The 18,065-nt window shown below is 43.2% G+C and overlaps 1 protein-coding gene across 3 annotated transcripts in view; it reads left to right on the top strand.

Moving 5' to 3' along the window:
- Positions 1-471: 471 nt before the first annotated feature.
- Positions 472-18,065, top strand: part of RPE (ribulose-5-phosphate-3-epimerase) — a 29,533-nt gene continuing 11,939 nt past the window's right edge. Inside the window, exons 1-3 of one of the 3 annotated variants that reach the window (XM_089672159.1) lie at positions 472-650; positions 12,587-12,666; positions 15,171-15,310. In XM_089672159.1, coding sequence (XP_089528285.1) covers positions 529-650; positions 12,587-12,666; positions 15,171-15,310 — 342 coding nt within the window. In that variant the 5' untranslated portion in view covers positions 472-528. Of the gene's footprint in view, positions 738-3,341; positions 3,363-12,586; positions 12,667-15,170; positions 15,311-18,065 lie in introns of those variants that run through there. The other 2 variants (XM_089672169.1, XM_089672177.1) reach the window with 2 other exon arrangements.

Below are 18,065 nucleotides of genomic sequence, written 5' to 3' on the forward strand. Positions count from 1 at the left end.
CTGGGTGAAGTGGTGCATTATCTAACAGAAATCCAGGGGGGACAATATTTTTGGTCATGACTGTATGTACTCCCTCTCTGATGCAGCAGTAAAAATGTGGCTCAGCCCCCCACCCCAAGTGGGCCTTTCTGTCTCAATAATAGTGGTCACCAAGAAAAACAGAAAGGGTGAATCTCTCCAACGGGGACACGGTCAGCAATATAAATGCGACGGGTTCTCTGCCATCTATACTATAAACATTAAAGGTTTTGGCTACATTTGGCACTTAATGAGGGAATGACAAGCTCTCTGAACAGATCCCGTCCTACATAAGGACTGTTTCTGATCCTTAGCAGACAAAACACTGCACAGCCATGTACTGTATAGACTAGAGGGAACATTTCCTTCCAGAGCAGAGAGGCATGGCGGGAAATGGATGCTCAGCCTTCTCAGGGAACACAGGACTACACCTCCCATGATTCCGTGCGGCGGCTGGGAATACATGGGCGGGTCCTGGCGGTGCTGCTGACCGGTGAGCACATTTTCATCATGTCGTCCGGCTGTAAGATTGGTCCGTCTATCCTGAACAGCGATCTGTCTCGTCTGGCGGCGGAATGTGAGCGGATGCTGCAGAGCGGGGCGGACTACCTGCACCTGGATGTGATGGACGGGTGAGAGCGGGCGGTGTGGTCGGTGCCGTGCTGGGGTATTGGGGACGGTGCTGCTTCCTCATACATGGAGTCTCATAGGACACCCAGGTGACTGTGGTAATACAGGACGCACATGGGAGGGTGAAGGTGGCCATAGCCCCGGGTTGGGGGTGCCGTGTACAGACTATGGGGCTCCCGACATTGTGTACCTGACTGGGCTGTCTGTACATGTTTATCAGGTGAGGAGGGAAGAGGGTCACATCTGAGGAGAGGCCAGGAGCAGGGAGAGGGTGTAGGGGCTCATTCACTCGGGTGCAGGGGGCGTACGCCACCAGGATCCATTCACTCGGGTGCGGGGGGCGTACACCGCCAGGATCCATTCACGCGGGGGGGGGCGTACACCGCCAGGATCCATTCACACGGGTGCGGGGGGGCGTACACCGCCAGGATCCATTCACACGGGTGCGGGGGGGCGTACACCGCCAGGATCCATTCACACGGGTGCGGGGGGAGGGGGGGCGTACACCGCCAGGATCCATTCACACGGGTGCGGGGGGGGCGTACACCGCCAGGATCCATTCACACGGGTGCGGGGGGAGGGGGGGCGTACACCGCCAGGATCCATTCACACGGGTGCGGGGGGGCGTACACCGCCAGGATCCATTCACACGGATGCGGGGGGAGGGGGGGCGTACACCGCCAGGATCCATTCACACGGGTGCGGGGGGGGCGTACACCGCCAGGTTCCATTCACACGGGTGCGCGTACAGCGCCAGGATCCATTCACACGGGTGCGCGTACACCGCCAGGATCCATTCACACGGGTGCGGGGGGGGCGTACACCGCCAGGATCCATTCACACGGGTGCGGGGGGAGGGGGGGCGTACACCGCCAGGATCCATTCACACGGGTGCGGGGGGGCGTACACCGCCAGGATCCATTCACACGGGTGCGGGGGGAGGGGGGGCGTACACCGCCAGGATCCATTCACACGGGTGCGGGGGGGGCGTACACCGCCAGGTTCCATTCACACGGGTGCGCGTACAGCGCCAGGATCCATTCACACGGGTGCGCGTACAGCGCCAGGATCCATTCACACGGGTGCGCGTACAGCGCCAGGATCCATTCACACGGGTGCGCGTACAGCGCCAGGATCCATTCACACGGGTGCGCGTACAGCGCCAGGATCCATTCACACGGGTGCGCGTACAGCGCCAGGATCCATTCACACGGGTGCGCGTACAGCGCCAGGATCCATTCACACGGGTGCGCGTACAGCGCCAGGATCCATTCACACGGGGGGGCGTACAGCGCCAGGATCCATTCACACGGGTGCGGGGGGGCGTACAGCGCCAGGATCCATTCACACGGGTGCGGGGGGCGTACACCGCCAGGATCCATTCACGCGGGGGGCGTACACCGCCAGGATCCATTCACACGGGTGCGGGGGGGCGTACACCGCCAGGATCCATTCACACGGGTGCGGGGGGGCGTACACCGCCAGGATCCATTCACACGGGTGCGGGGGGGCGTACACCGCCAGGATCCATTCACACGGGTGCGGGGGGCGTACACCTCCAGGATCCATTCAGTCGGGTGCGGGGGGCGTACACCGCCAGGATCCATTCAGTCGGGTGCGGGGGGCGTACAGCGCTAGGATTCATTCACTCGGGTGCACCTCCAAGATCCATTCACTTGGGTGCAGGGGGCTTACGCCGCCAGGGCTCATTCACTCGGGCGCAGGGGGCATACCCCGTTGGGATTAATTTACTGGGGTGTACACTGCCGGTATTCATTCACTCGGGTGCGGGCAGTAAAGGCACAGCTCAACCATGGGGTTTTGTCTTCCTGCCTTACAATGTGAGTGAGCCCTTAGGCTTCTTTTACACCAGGGGCAGTGCTGTCTACTGCTGATCGCTTTTCAGAGGGCAGTATAGCAGCGGTTGGCAGACATTTAGGAGATGATCCTGCCACCTCCTGAACGTCCCTTTTTTTTTTTTTTTTTCTTTTTTTCTTTCAATCCCAAAATGTAAAATGATTGCAATACAATTATGAAGCAAGCATTTGGCTTGTGGTTGCAGTGCACTCCCATTGAACTCGGGAAGGGGGGGGCAGGTTTAAAAGGCAGTGCCGTCTCAAACTCTGCAGCTGGGGTTAAAAATGCTGCAGCAAGTGTACATTTTTTTGAAACTCCCGAGTGCACAGCCCTGTCAGTCTGTAATTTTAGCATTGGAGTGGGAGTTCAGGTGCACATGTGAAAAAGTTTAAGTGCCTGGCCTACTGGCTTCTAAAAAGCAATTCACCATGGCTCACTTTTCAGAGGGGTGTAGAGAGTGCCACTCATGCACATTAACCCTTTTGCAGAGTCACAGTTGTTTGCATGCAGACTGACCAGTCACCACAGCTGTGTGGATGTAACCACATATCCAACCAGTTACATGTGTACACACTGCTCACATTCAGGCCCATTCATCTGTCTGTGTATACATGGAACCGTTCAATTATATCCGCTCCTGTCAGCCAGCCCTTGATTTGTACAGCTTGCTGAATACAAACATGTGACTCTTGGGCACAGAAATCGCTGAATCCTGGCAGTGTGCATGTGAGTGCTAAAGCATATGCAGTGTCTCCCCTGAAGCTGGCCATGCATCTTTCAGTCTCAACAAACGTCTTTAGATCTGCCGTGTAGTCGGAGAGCCTGTGTACAAAACGGAGAATACAAGTGGTAGGCACGTGAGTACACTGATGGCATCTGGTAATCCTGTTATGGGTGGAGACCATATCAATATTAAAGATGTTTGAATAACAGTGAATTCTTGGACACAGCATGTTTATTACACTATAAACAGAATACTAAATTCACTTTGATTTTTTTTGGGGGGGGATTATATTCCTGTCATTTACTGGGGTGTTGGTTCTTGGTTATATAGATGGTGTGGGAAACTTGAAGTAGTTATTAGTTTATAACTCCAATATTAGTTTAAAATATTTATTTTTATTATACTGTGTTTTTTTTTTTTTTTTTTTTAAATCTATAATTGAATGTCAGCAGTGAACTTGTTTGTCTAGCACAGGGGTCTCCAAACTTTCCAAAGAAAGGGTCAGTTTACTGTCCTTCAGACTTTAGGGGTGCCAGTCTGTGCCCAGTGGAAGTAAACAATATCTGATCTTTGGTATTAGGGGGAGAAATAGTTGGTGTCAGTGGTAGGATTTGTGCCCCATTTGTGTTGTCGGTGTACGGAATTATGCCTCATGGTTGGTGTCGGGAGAAGGAATAGTGCCTGATTGTTGGTGTCAGTGGCAGGATTAATGACTCAAGGGCCTGATAAAAGCAAGCAAGGGGCCGCAGTTTCGAGATCACTGGTCTAGCACATTTCTAATGTGGCGTTTTTTTTTTTTATGGACAGAAGGAAGCACCAATGCCATCTGATAGAGGGGATTCATAGTAAAATTTGATCTGTTTATGATGTAGTACTGTAGTTCTACCTGACTAATTACAAGCTGGGAGGATAAGCCAGAGCTTCTTCCAAATAATTCTGGCAGTTCTAAAGACTGGATAGTTTGTGCATTCAGCTTGACTGTTACCAGCATAAGAATTGTCAACTGGAAGATTTCTTATATTCAAGATCATACGTCCGTGTGGCCATAACTCGGATTACCCTCATGTCTGTGGTCTCACTCACATCTATGTGCTGCATTATCAGAAGTTTTTCCGTGTGTTTTACATGCAGTCTTCTGCTCTTCCGTCACTTTGGTGACCTTTTCTATGGGCTAATAAGGGTTGCCATCTGGCTAGTATTCCCCCTGCCTTGTCTGTACAAGTAGAGCGTAGACTAGGTAGACATACAGCTAAGATTGCCATGCTTGCTGTGAAACACTTTTTAGAGGCGCTTGACAGGCTGTGAGATGGCAGTATCATGCCTCCTCACCACCTGTTTTGACCCTGTAAATCCACATCACTATGCACATGTTTAAAGGGCAGCCCCGATTGCAGAATGGGTTACAATTGGTAGTGGTACTGTCTGCCAATCATCATTATTATTCAGGATTTATATCATGACGGAGGGATAATTTTGCCATAGCTACAGAGCAAAACATCATGGTGGCATCATGTTGTTTCTCCCCCCCCCCCCCCCCCCCTTCTCTCTGGCTGTCTATGCAGCGTAAGGGGGTTACTAAAATTGCAGCTCAGCCATCTATTTTACTGCTCCCTGACCGCAAGTGTACACTTTTGTGCTCCTAAATCTATCTAAAATCTTTTCTATAAATTTGTCGCTTTGTGCTAACGTTTATATGCATACAATGCACTAGGACGAGGCGGTTGCTATGACGCAGATGGCTCCTGTCACTTGGTGTCTTTGATATTTAGGACCAATAGTGTATATTTACAATAAGCCCAGTACGCATGGAAACGTTCGCTTTTTTTTTTTTTAACTCTGCTAAAGATTACAGACCTGGGCTCATAGCATAACATACAGCTGTGTTTGGGTCTGTAAGAGAAAAAAAAAAGTACAATTTACAGATCTGCAGCATATTTTGTGGCCATGTGCATGAGCCCTTGATTATTAACCGTTTCAATACCGTGTGATTTTACACCTTCCTGCCCAGGCCATTTTTCAGGTTTCAGCGCTCTCACACTTTGAAAGACAATTGCGCGGTCATACAACACTGTACCCAAACTAAAATTTTATCTTTTTCTTCACACAACTAGAGCTTTCTTTTGGTGGTATTTAATCACCGCTGGGGTTTTTATTTTTTGCTAAATTAACAAAAAAAGACCAAAAATTTTGAAAAAAAAAACACATTTTTCTTTGTTTCTGTTATAAAGTTTACAAATAAATAATTGTTCTTCATAAATTTAGGCTGAGATGTATTCTGCTACATGTCTTTGGTGAAAATAACCCAAATTAGGATGTATTTTTTAGTTTGTAGGAAAGTTAGAGAGTTCACAAACTGGGATAGATCTGAATATTGATCAATCCTGACGTACTGACAGCCAATCTAATTTCTTGAGGTCCAAGAATGTCAGAACAGTACAGATATCCCCAAATGACCCCTTTTTGCAGAGTAGACAGTCCGACGTACTTCATAAGAGGCATGGCGAGTTTTTTGAAGTTGTATTTTTTTGTCATAATTTTTCGGAAAATGAAAAAATTATTTTCACTATTTTTTTTTTTACATACTGTCACCAGTGCAGTACAGCGTCTTCATATAACTGGCATGGCGGTGAACAGGGACACTGACTGGTGACAGTATGAAAAAAAAATATATATATTTTTTTTATTTTTTTATTATATTTAATTTTTTATTACATTTTTTTAAATTTTTTTAAAGATTTTTTTTTTCATATTTTACTATGACCAAAGTAGTACAATGTTACCATAGTAACATTGTACTACTTTGGGGAAGTGATCAGTATTTTTTTTTTTTTACACAGTTTGCTTATAGCAAAGAATTACTTTGCTATAAGCAAGCATTTAGCTGAATGAAATCGATTCATTCAGCTTTTTTTTTTTTTTTTTTTTTTTTTTTGTGCTTAGCTGTGATTTGGTCACAGCTAATCACATGACATGTGCATGTGATTAGCTGTGACCATTCACAGCTAGGCACTAGTATACAATGGATGGCATCATGAATGAAGCCATCCATTGTATACAACTATCATGTGACCTGCTGTGATTGGTCACAGCAGGTCACATGGTACCAGCTACGGGAGTCGGTACTCGGATCTGTCATCGGCCGTGTCCGAGGTGCACGGCCGATGACAGATCGCGCTGCTGCGCCGCTCTGCATTAGCGCAAACTGCGCATGTGCGGGAGCACGCCAAATGGCGCATTTGAAGCCGCCAAACGGCCATTGGCCGGGCGGCTAATGGTTAAAGTAGAAATAATGGCCTCACATTAAAAAATGTATTCTGCTCTACTTAAATATCAGTTTATCTGCACTTGCAATTTTCTATTGGCCCCTCTGAAAAGTTCCACAAATACCTGTTGATCCTGCTAGTAAAGTCTACCTAATGCAGTTTCCTGTGATGGTGTGGCAACAATGCTGCACTGCTCCTGAATTCACAGCAGTGTTGTGGTCCTGTAGACTGTGTCTGCTTGCACTATTATGGAATTGATGAAGCTTTCCAATTAACACCTGACCAGACCTAGTCCTGCCCACTGCTGTCTGGATTGGAGGCATTGCCTCTGAGGCTAAAACCCTTCCACTGTGAGCTGCAGTAACTTGGGGGGGGGGGGGGGAGGGAACATGAGAGGCACAAATAAAGAAGGATTTGGCTCAGTCAGGGAAGGTGGAGTGTGTTTTTGCTTTTTTGACATAGGTTGCTGGGGAGAGTAACACTCCCTTGTAATGTATTGCAGATAACCTGTTCTTAGATGTGGTGAATGCATTTAATTCCTTTTTTCATTCTTTTTCCTCATTTTCACCTGGTGATCCTGCCAGTAACACATTTCCTGTCTTACTGGCTGAGGGTGACCCCACACACCCCCTGTAATGTATGAGCTGCTTTAAGCATTCAATATAGGATTCACGTCCTTGTATTGTATATGATGAGGCTTCACCCACAGCTGGAGGTAACTAGAGCGAGGAATTTGGTAAGTTAAACCGCCTCTTCTGCAATCCCCTAGATGTAGCAAGCAATGAACCCTTGCAGCACTGGTGTGCCCCACTGCAAGGCTGTGTTTTTTTTGGTTTTTGTGTTTGTTTTTTTTTTGTTTTTTTTTTATTCCTGGAAAGGGGAGAAAACATACCTACAAAATATAGGTTGGAAATGTTTTTAAATGTTGTAATCCAGATGTGCTATGATAAAAAAAAGTCTGTTTTTTTTAAATTGTCTTCTGAGACATCCTCAAGGAAACATGGAATGTAAACTGGTTTGAGTTTCTGGTCATATGCTTCTCACACGGTTTCAGTTAAGTTTATGGTTGATCTATACAAAGTGAATGCAAGAAACTGTTCAAGGGGTGCAATTTGTTATGAAACTGCTACACTGGCTGCTTCTGACAATGGATTGTTTGTCCTCCTGAATGTAGCGATGCCTTCTCGTTGAATGCTTTGAGAACATATGATCGATAACTAGCTAGTATGATTCTGATCAAGTGTCAGCATGCTGTTTGAGTTACATATATAAAAAACAAAGCAAAACACATAGGTTATATAGGCATGTGTTAGATAGACTCTTTAAACCAGCCTTTCTAACCGGGGAGCTGCCTGAGGTTGGCTGGAGTGCTGTGGCATTCTGATTGAGAGACACTCAGGTCAGACTAAGCTTCTGCTTCACTGCTGAACTGTACATGAACATGGCGGGAGCTCAGTCTGACAGTAAGAGCAGAAGAAAGGGGAGGTGTCTCTCTAAGGCCCCATGTACACGGGACGTTTTTGAACGATGGAAACTGACTGCTGGAAAACGTAGGTTAAAAAAGGTCTGTTTAGCCGCGTATGCATAATGTGTTTATGCGCGTTTGCGTTTAGAAGCGTTTTTTAAAGATAAGCACAGGAGAACCTCCCAAATGCCCAGAATGCACTGAAAAGTGGTAAATTTATTAACGATTTCTGACTGTTTCAGAGAAATACAGAGAGTAGAAGCAGAGACAGCAGTATGTGTTGAGATAATTAGGTGTGAGTTGCTCATTAACATTTCTTTTGTTTCCAAGGGTAGGAAAGGTGTCTGGTGGAGTGAGTCATTAAGGTCACCTGGCAGGGGGTCTGCATGAGGAATTTGAGATGTAAATGTTCATTAACATATCTTTTGTTTCCAAGGGTGGGAGAGGTCTGAGGTGTGATTCGGTCATTACAATGTGTGACAAGCTTGGTGGGAACATCCTGTATACAGTATTTTGTCCATCTGAGTACCTTGAAAACACTTTGCATGCATATTTCATGGTGAAAAAAGGCTCTGGACAGCATTGGGAACTGGAAGAGTTAAAAAAAAAATTTCAATAGCTTATAAACGCGTTTTGCCGCGTTTACAAACATTTTGCGTTTGAAACACTGATAAAATCGACTGCTGAATGCAAGTTTTCTGCATTCAAAAAATGACTGTAAACTCAAATGCCTCTAAACGACTGTAAACAAAGACACATAGGAAACATTAGGGTGAGTTCAGGGGCTGCTGAAAAAAACACTGAACGGCTAAGCCTCTCTGCCTCCCCCTAAAGTGCAGTACCTGGAAGTGGGTGAAGATACTGTAATGCAGATATTAAAAAGCGTGTGTGGTAATATAGCCTTGACCCCATCCATGCTCAGATCGATTTTCAGAGGTATTTGACAGACAATAGAGGTGATATGTTGCCTCCTGTTTTAACCCCTAAATGCATCATCACTGTGCTGCAACCGCCTGCAAAGCGCCCCGATTCACCTGGGGGGTATACTTCTGCCGCAACCTCAGCATGTGTATGACCCTGGCTGATGCCTCTGCAGCTAATGGGGGCGCAGTTGGAGGGTGGTACAAATGTAGCTGTATCGTGTGGTTTTACTGTCTTCTAACCTCTCCGAGCCCTTGCTTCACAACTGTGCAGGAAAGAAGTCATTGGTCCTTTTTCTAAAAAAAATTGTGCTGCACTGGAAACACACCACACAATATGAGGGTACCATTAAGAATTAATGGTATTCATATGTGTCTGCTAAAGTGTAGTGCGTTTGTCTGCATGTTGGGAACGTACACTATTTTGCACTCATTCCTGGACAGACATTAATTAAAACCAAGTTTTAGACTGGGGTGCCTCGAGACTGAAAGAACGTATAAGGGCACCATGACAGGAAAATAAGTTGAAAAACTGCTTTAAATCATACATGTACATCTCCATTCATAAAATATATTGCATTCTTTTCACTGAATGCAAGGTGTCTGTAAATGGTGAAGGTGCAGATGAGCATCACTTTCTCCCTTCCTCCAGTCACAGAACGCTTTGTATACTGTGAAAGGAATACAAGATATTTTATAAATGGGATAAGTGAGCCACTATGATCAACGTAGTAGAGCTGGGACCATAAGGTGTCAGAAGTTTGAAGGTTACAGAGGGGTTTGGGCTGAAGGAAATTAAGAGTTTGACTCTTTGCAGCAGCCAGTAATGTGACACCTGTCCTTAGCGGTAATTTTATTTTTAACTGGCAAAAACGTATTTTTTTTTTCCCTGTAGCGTCAGCTGTAAAGCAGTTGTAAAGGTGTTTTTTTTTTTTTTGTTTTTTTTTTTGTGTGTTTAAATAAATATGGTATACTTACCTACTCTGTGCAAGGTGCCCTTGGCTCCTCCTCTGTGTAAATTTTTTTAGAAAAAATTGGTGCACCGAAATGAAAATTCTGGTGCCGGAACGATACTGAAAATTCAGAATGCATGTAGTCGAAAACCGAACCATCTGCCTATGTGGGGATGGGGAGGCTCCAAATTTATTTATTTTTTTCTTTCTACTCATGTATATTTTTATTATATATAATTTTTTTCACTTCTGATTTTATTTTCATCATAGGGGACCAGTAGTCCCCTATGTGATAGCATATGAGTGACAGGTCCTCTTTGTGGGGGGCAGTGTACAAGGAGGGGAGCAGTGTATACAGAGAGGCTCCCTCACTGGTTGTCACTATGTCAGTGCTGGTTTTTCAGTTTCAATATTTTTATTAAGAAAGTTTTGCTTTAAGAATACAACAAGCTCAAGATATGCCCACGCAAGGGCAGAGCAGAATAATAACACATAAACAGATATATCCTGCTGACTTCTGTATTAGCCAAATAACAAAATGTCCAATGACATCAGGGAGGGACGGCATAAAGCCGAACCAAATAATAGCAGCAGTAATCCAACATAGTACCGGAAAAAGAAGAGAAAAGAAAAAAGGTTAGAAGAAAGACTAAAGAACATAAAACAAAAAAAGGAATCCGAAAGAAAACACGGAGGAAAGAGAAACTAGAAGAATTACGGATCCAGGGCTAGCACTGGTAACGACTATAAGAGGCCATAACTAGGAGACAAGGATGGCAAGGAATAATGTATCCAAGGTTCCCAAACCTTAAGGAATCTCAGATGAGAATCATGAAAAATGCTAGACATCTGTTCATTGATCAACATAGCATTCATCCGGGTCTTCACCCCCTGGAAGACAGCCGAAGTGGTTCTTCATGCTTGAGCTATAGCAAAAAATAGGTAGGATGCCAATTTCTGCTGAGACCTAGACAGACGTTTGTAGCAAACCAAAAACCCTCGGCCAGTATCCTATCAATCGCGGGCATGACCACCAGATGTGCAGGACGTCCCCGCGTAGACCACAGATCCGGAAACGCCCATCTCCACCAGTCGGATTAAAGTGAGCAGTCCTCCGCCACAATTGAAACACCCATTGAGAAACATAACAGGGGTGGTGAGGATAACCTACTGTTAAGGGAGGAATAAATTACAGAAATGAGACCTCGGGACCCTGGGGAATACTGACAAACGCGCTCAAAGGGCGTTTTGTGGTAAGGGTATGTAGAGATACGACTGAGGGATAGGACGTCGGTGCTGGTTTTTAAATGCAGTGGACAGCTTTTTTTTTTTTTTTTTTCACTATAATTCACAGAATTAGCTTTCACTTTCCCTGGAGCTAAAGAAAATCGTTTTTTTTATCTTGAGAAATAAACTAAAATGAAACCGTTTCTTTTAGCTGGGGGGGAAATTGACAGCTAATTCTGTGAGCTATAGTGAAGAAAAAAAGCCGGTAATTACATTTAAACACTGGCACTGACATAGTGACAGCCCGTCACTGTATATACTGCTCCTCTCCTGCCTTTCTCAGCCACCCCCTCACATACACAGTACACACAGTCTCCTGTATCGGCACCTGTATCTGCTACATTTTTCCTATCGGCTATTTTCAGCCGGTATGTTTTGGTGGCTGAAATTTCGGTGCATCCCTGTAAAAAATACAATTTAATCTTAATGCACATAAACACAATATAATATACAAGATGGCGTTATGCCAAGTAGATACCGAACATGTCATGCTTTAAAATTACTCGTGGAATGGCGCCAAGCTACGGTATTTAAACGTCTCCATAGGCTATGCTTTAAATGCCTGTACATTTTACCAGTGGAGAGTTACACAGGAGGCCTGGTGCCAGAATTATTTCTGTCGCTGTGATGTTCGCAGCTATACCTCATATATGGTGTGATGGCCGTTTACATATGCACGAGGGACCATTTTAAAAAAAAAATTTTTTTACATGATTTCTTTACAATTTTTAGTACTTTTATTGCTGTCACAAGGAATGTAAACATCCATAGTGACAGGTCTGTTGGACCCCAGATGTCTCCTATCACACCAAGATCAGTCTGACCAGATGCTTTCTCAGTTTAAAAATGGTGCTGTTTATATCTCGGGAAACCGGAAGTGACAATATACTAGTTGCTTCCGGTTTCCTATACCATAGAGCTGACTGGGGGGAGCTTCTGGTCCTCAAAAAGCTCTACTGTAAGCCGACAGAAATGCCAGATTCAGTTGAGGTTCTCAGTGGGATGGAGAGCCCAGAGAGGCGGGGGAGGGGTAGGTAGTTCTCTCCCGCCGCCTGTAAAAGCAATCCAGTGGCTAGTTAGCTGTTAGGATGGCTTTTACAGAAAAAAATACTTAGAAAATAATACCTGTACTTAGAAAAATTTGGCGTTTACTGTTGCTGACCTGCCCTAAAAATGCTGGTTGTCATTCTGGTCCAGTGGCCTCAAGTAAATACACTAGGAGTACTGACTTCACTTGCATGTTTTTTTCTTGGGCACTTATTTAAATGCATTTTTAGAAAGAAACCACCTTGGTAGTTTACTAATGTCTCTCACTGCAGGTTTCTCTTAAATATTGCACAATCAGTTTTTGTCACTCCTAGAATAATTCTAATAAAGAGAAAGGGAAGAGAATAAAGAATGTACAAAATAGACCTGTTTTATAATCATGTTTGTGGTACTGTGAATTTACAAAGCTTTACTTGTTGCAGGCATTTTGTTCCTAACATCACATTTGGACATCCTGTAGTAGAGTGCCTAAGAAAGCAACTGGGAAGTGACCCGTTTTTTGGTAAGCTCCAAAGGTCAAACAATTAAATGTTTAAATAAATATTGACATTTTCTAGATGTAGTAGATCTATTGTGTTTTAATAAGGCCGGGCATAGACCAGTGAGGCTGTGCAAACTACGGTTACCTATAGCAGTCAGACACATTTAGCGCTGTCTTACACTGGCGATCCTGTCACTACTGAGAATTCACCAGGGGCAGGATCATTTTGGAGGACACAACAGGGAGTGAAAACACTAGCATGGTGAATTTTCTCAATTGTGAGATGTTAGTGTTACACATGGGCCTTTAATATTACAGCAGTTAATTGAAATGAAAGTTGGTGCTGGTTGGCTGTTGTGTCACGGATCATTGAACATAAATTTTCCATTGTGATAGAGTTTAGGTTGCGCATGACCTATGCATAATTATTCAATACCTAAACCGAAACTGTGTTCACTTAAATATTAAAGTGGAACTGAAGTTTTACCCCGTCAGTTTTTTTTTTTTTTTTTTTTCCCCATCTGTGTCCCATTTGAGATTTCCCTTCCTATCCCAAAACCAAGCCACAACAGGAGATAATATATGGTAGTCACCAGAACTAGTGTCCCCATTGGAGGATTTCCCCTCTTCTTGTTCTGGTGACTAGTCAAAATTGTGGTATATTTTCAGTAATACCAATCACTAGGACAAAAAAAAAAAAAAGACCGCCATAAAAACCTGACCTAATAAACCTTCACTTTATCTAAAACTAAAAAAAAAAAAAAAAAGTTTGCCTTCAATTATGCTTTAACATATTCTGAACAAAACTGTAGAAGGGCTTTTAAGGCCCCTTGCATGGAGGGGGTGTGGGGGGGGTATATTTAGCTAGGGAGGGAAAGGTGCAGCATCCAACCCCACTGCTTGCAGTCTGTCAAAATCTGTCTGGATGGGACTGAACTCTGTACTGAGTGGAACTGGGCTTTGAGCTGGGAACATAGGCTTTGAGATGCTGCAGGCAGTGAGGCTGGATGCTGCATCCACTCTTCCCAGCCTCGCTAAGGTCCCGTGCACACTGGGCGCTTGGTGACATGACCCTAAAAAAGGCTACAAAGTTGTTTGATTCACTATAGCCTGATATCCTCTTCCATAATCAATAATGTTAGGTTTTATCTGCATACTTGTTCATATGCCCCCAGACTGCTGCAAGGCTCCCAACAAAGTTTACATTTACCATCCTTGAGCATTGTGTGAATGTACACAAATGTCACATGTGTAACGTGCACTGTTAAAGCAGCCTATTAATTTTGAGTAAGCTGCCAGCCCACCAGAATGTGTGATTTCCCTTCTGTTTTTTTTATTGGATTGGAGGTAGGTGGGTGTAAATGAACACAAGTATGTTTACATCCGCCAGTCTTTAGAGGAGAATGGAAGGTCTGATTGGGTCTGCCTGAAAAATGGACAGGTGGACGCAATCAGACCAATCGTGCGAAATAGGCCTAAAAGAGAAGTATGGCCAAAGCTTTTTTTTTTTTTTGACTAATGTACAGAACCTCCCCGGTTCTGGATGTATTCCAGCAATGTTGAGATCCACACAGATGCCTGATTGGCAGATGGGTTTCTTGGCCATTGAGTGGCACACAAATTGAGATAGTTATTATAAAGGGCCATCAACTTGAGTCCCGCGTCATAGTGAGAAAGCACTCTAAAAAGAAGTCTGCTTTGTGCTAGTATTGTGAGGTCCTCCAGTGTCATCCCCACAGCTGTAGTCAATGTGTCCAACCACCTAGTAGTCGGTCTTCCTCTTCACTGGGTTCCTTCAATCTTCCTATACATTATTCTCCAGTGATCTCTCCCTTCTGATGGTGTGACTAAAATAGGACAGTCGCGACTTCATGGGCTTCTAGTGACATAGCCAGTTTGATCCCTTCACAAATTCAGATCCTGTTGGCTATATTACCCTGTACAAGAGGATTGGACACTGGCAAACAAAAGAACTGTAGGACAGCCTAGAACAGTGGTTCTCAACCTTCCTAATGCTGCGACCCTTTCATACAGTTCCTCATGTTGTGGTGACCCCCAACCATAAAATTATTTACCCAGTAATTATAAGTCATGAAGTGTCGTTTTACCTCCAATACTGCTGCTTTCTGCACAGTAGCTGCTTTCTGCACAGTAGCTGCTTTCTACACATCTGAAATATGTGTTTTCCTGATGGTCTTAGGTGACCCATGTGAAAGGGTCGTTCGACCCCCAAAGGGGTCGCAACCCACAGGTTGAGAACCACTGGCCTAGAATAATCCCTTCTCTACCCAGCATACCTCAGTTTTTTGCTAGTGTGCCAAGGTAATAGGCGTGATTTTATTCAACTCCACTGAAAAAAGTCTAACCATTTTTCTGACCGTTGTTTGACCATTTTTATAACCTAACAGTATCTGAAGTAATGTGCCCCTCAAGACAAAGAAAAGGCCCTATTATAAGCTAGATAAATGATTGACATAACTTGTTTTATAATAACTGGACTTTGTGCTTTTTATTTTCATTGGCAGACATGCATATGATGGTGGCTAAACCAGAGCAGTGGGTGAAACCCATGTCAGTTGCTGGTGCCAACCAGTATACCTTTCACCTGGAGGCTACAGACAACCCAGGAGCTCTCATTAAAGACATACGAGAATGTGGTATGAAGGTGAGTAACATGGCTAGTGCACATAGGTTTGTTTTTTGACGGCGTACATTGCTGGCCTAAAACTAAACATGTTAACTACAAATACTTAAATATGATCTTTGTGTTTAAATATAGCTTGGCTTGTGTGGGGCTGACACAGTGGCCACATCCTTCTGTCCTCCATACACTTTCAGTATGTGTGGGCTCTTACTCAAAGCCAAGCAGGGAGGTGACCAGGCCTTATTGCTCAACTGCAGTAGAGAAAACTAAGGTCACCATCTTACAGTGATATCACTTAGGCTAATCCTAATGACACAGCACTTGATTATCTATATTAGAACCTGTCAGACTGTATCCAGTGAAATTAAAAAATGGGGGAGATTTAATAAAACTGGAAAGTTCAAAATCTGGTGCAGCTCTGCATAGAAACCGTTCAGCTTCCATGTTTGTGTCAAAGCTTAACTAAACAACCTGAAGTTAGAAGCTGATTGGCTACCTTGCACAGCTACACCAGAGTGCTCTAGTTTTAGAAAATCTCCCCCGATGTGTCCAGCAAATCAAAGAAATGTAAACATGTCCAATAGGTAAAAATGTGTCCATGATAGTCCCATGATGGGCTACTTTTACACTGCTCTGTTGCAAAAACATGCATTTTGGCACGTTTCTGGTGCGTTTTGCACTTATGAAAAAGGACATGACTCACACGCAACTGCGGGTGCATTTTTGATGTTTGCCATGTTTTTGATACATTTTCCATTCATATCAGTGGGGAGGTGCGTGTTTTTTTTTTTTTTTTTTTTACGTAAAAACTGAAGAAAAATTGATCAGTGTGAAACAGCCTAAAACATCTTGTAATCACCCAGTACTGACCACCACTACAAATAGACATACACTCACCACCTCAATTTGCTCAACTCTCTTAACCACTTCAAGTCCAGACACTTTCACCCCCTTTCTGTCCAGGCCAATTTTCAGCAATGACAATTGCGCGGTCATGCAACACTGTACCCATATGAATTTTTTTTAGCATTTAAAACTTTATTTTGGTAGTATTTATTCACCACTGGCATTTTTTTATTCTTGCTATATAAATGAAAGTCCAAAAATGTTGAAAGTGTTTTTTCTTATAAAATTTTGCAAATAAATAATCTTTTTACATAAATCTTGGCCACAATTTGTTCAGTTTATCTTTTTAGTAAAAAAAAAAAAATAACCCAAATTAGTTTATAACCAAAAATTATAATTTTTCAAAATGGTTTTTTACTTTTTTTTTTTTTTTATAACATACTGTTACCCTAGCAGTACAGTGTCACCATAGCGACACTCTACTACTTGTGGGGGGTCATGAGGATTTTTTTTTTTTTTTTTTTTTACACTGATTGCTTTTACATTCATAAAGGCTGTAGAAGTGATAATTTATCCTTCTCTGGCTGCATTCTTGCAGCAATTGAGAAATACTGAGAGCTGTGATTGGTCACAGCTTGTCACATGGTACAAGGCTGTTGTGAATAGCCTTGTACCATGTGACCTCTGTGATCATTCACAGATTTCACACATAGTGGGCACTGGATCACGCACAAGCAGGGAAGCGGGAGGACATTTATAAATGGCCACCCGCTCCTGCACTGCTCCCGTCCGGCCGTTTATGTACATGGGCCGGACGGGAAGTGGTTAACTAAGGCAATCAGACTTGTGTTCTCTTTAGGGCTGCAACCAACAATTATTTTCATAATCGATTACTTGGCTGGTTGTTTGTTAATCGGATAAAAACCTAAAAAATAAAGTGTGGTGCATAATTTAGTTAGTATGTAAAGTTTACAAAGACAATTTTATTCTTGCATATCTATATGCTGTGCTAAATATTTTTAACCAAATAACTGTGATTAGGAAAGACAATATCTAGTCCACTCTGAGAATAACAGCCAGAGATTTATATACTAGAAGAGGTTGAATCTGATACATACAATCAGACTTGCAGATCAAAATTTTTATTTTAAAAGACCTAAAATGCTGTTTTACAGATTCTCAGACAGGATTATAATATATTATGCATGAGAGACTCCCTTGTCATAGGGTCATAGGCAGGTAGCTTGATGCAAGCTACCTGCACCTGCTGTCACTTTATGCTGGCCATACACAAACAAATTTTTCCTTCTATAATTTTTGTTTTAAGAATTGTTCAACTTTCTAATCGTTAATGAGGTCCATTCAACGTTCGTTTTCAACCACAGTGATGGGAAAATTCAAAGGAGCAGAATAGAAAACTTCAAATGAATTTTCTGTGTATGTGGGTCTTCATTCAGAAATTACATTTTCAAACTGAATGTGAAGTTTTTGAACATTTGTCCATTCATCGAATGTAAAAAGAACTTTCATACGAATATTCTCATCCAAAAATCAATATGGGTATGGTCAGCATGCTTACTGTTTTTTTTTTTTTTTTTTTTTTTAAATCCCCTGTTATGATGGGTCGAAAAAAACAAATTCGCCCTTTGTAGTACAGAAATAGAAGATAATCAGTACTGTAAGGGGTTAATTTATACAGTGAAACAGGTTGTGTTTTTTTTTATTAAAATAGTACTAAAGGCTGAGGCTTTCATTAAATATAATGCACAATACTAGTAAACGTTTGCTTTATATTTAAAGCGATTTCTAAAGGTTCATCTTAACTTTTTTTTTTTTTAAAAATAACAAATGTCTAAACTTGATTACTGTGTGCAGTGGTTTTGCATAGAGCAGCCTGGATCCTCTTCTTGGTCCCCCCGCAGGCTCTCCT

The sequence above is a fragment of the Staurois parvus genome, unplaced genomic scaffold (assembly GCF_062004578.1).
Source record: "Staurois parvus isolate SC_StPar_1 unplaced genomic scaffold, SC_StPar_1.0 ptg000011l, whole genome shotgun sequence".
NCBI lineage: Eukaryota > Metazoa > Chordata > Amphibia > Anura > Ranidae > Staurois > Staurois parvus.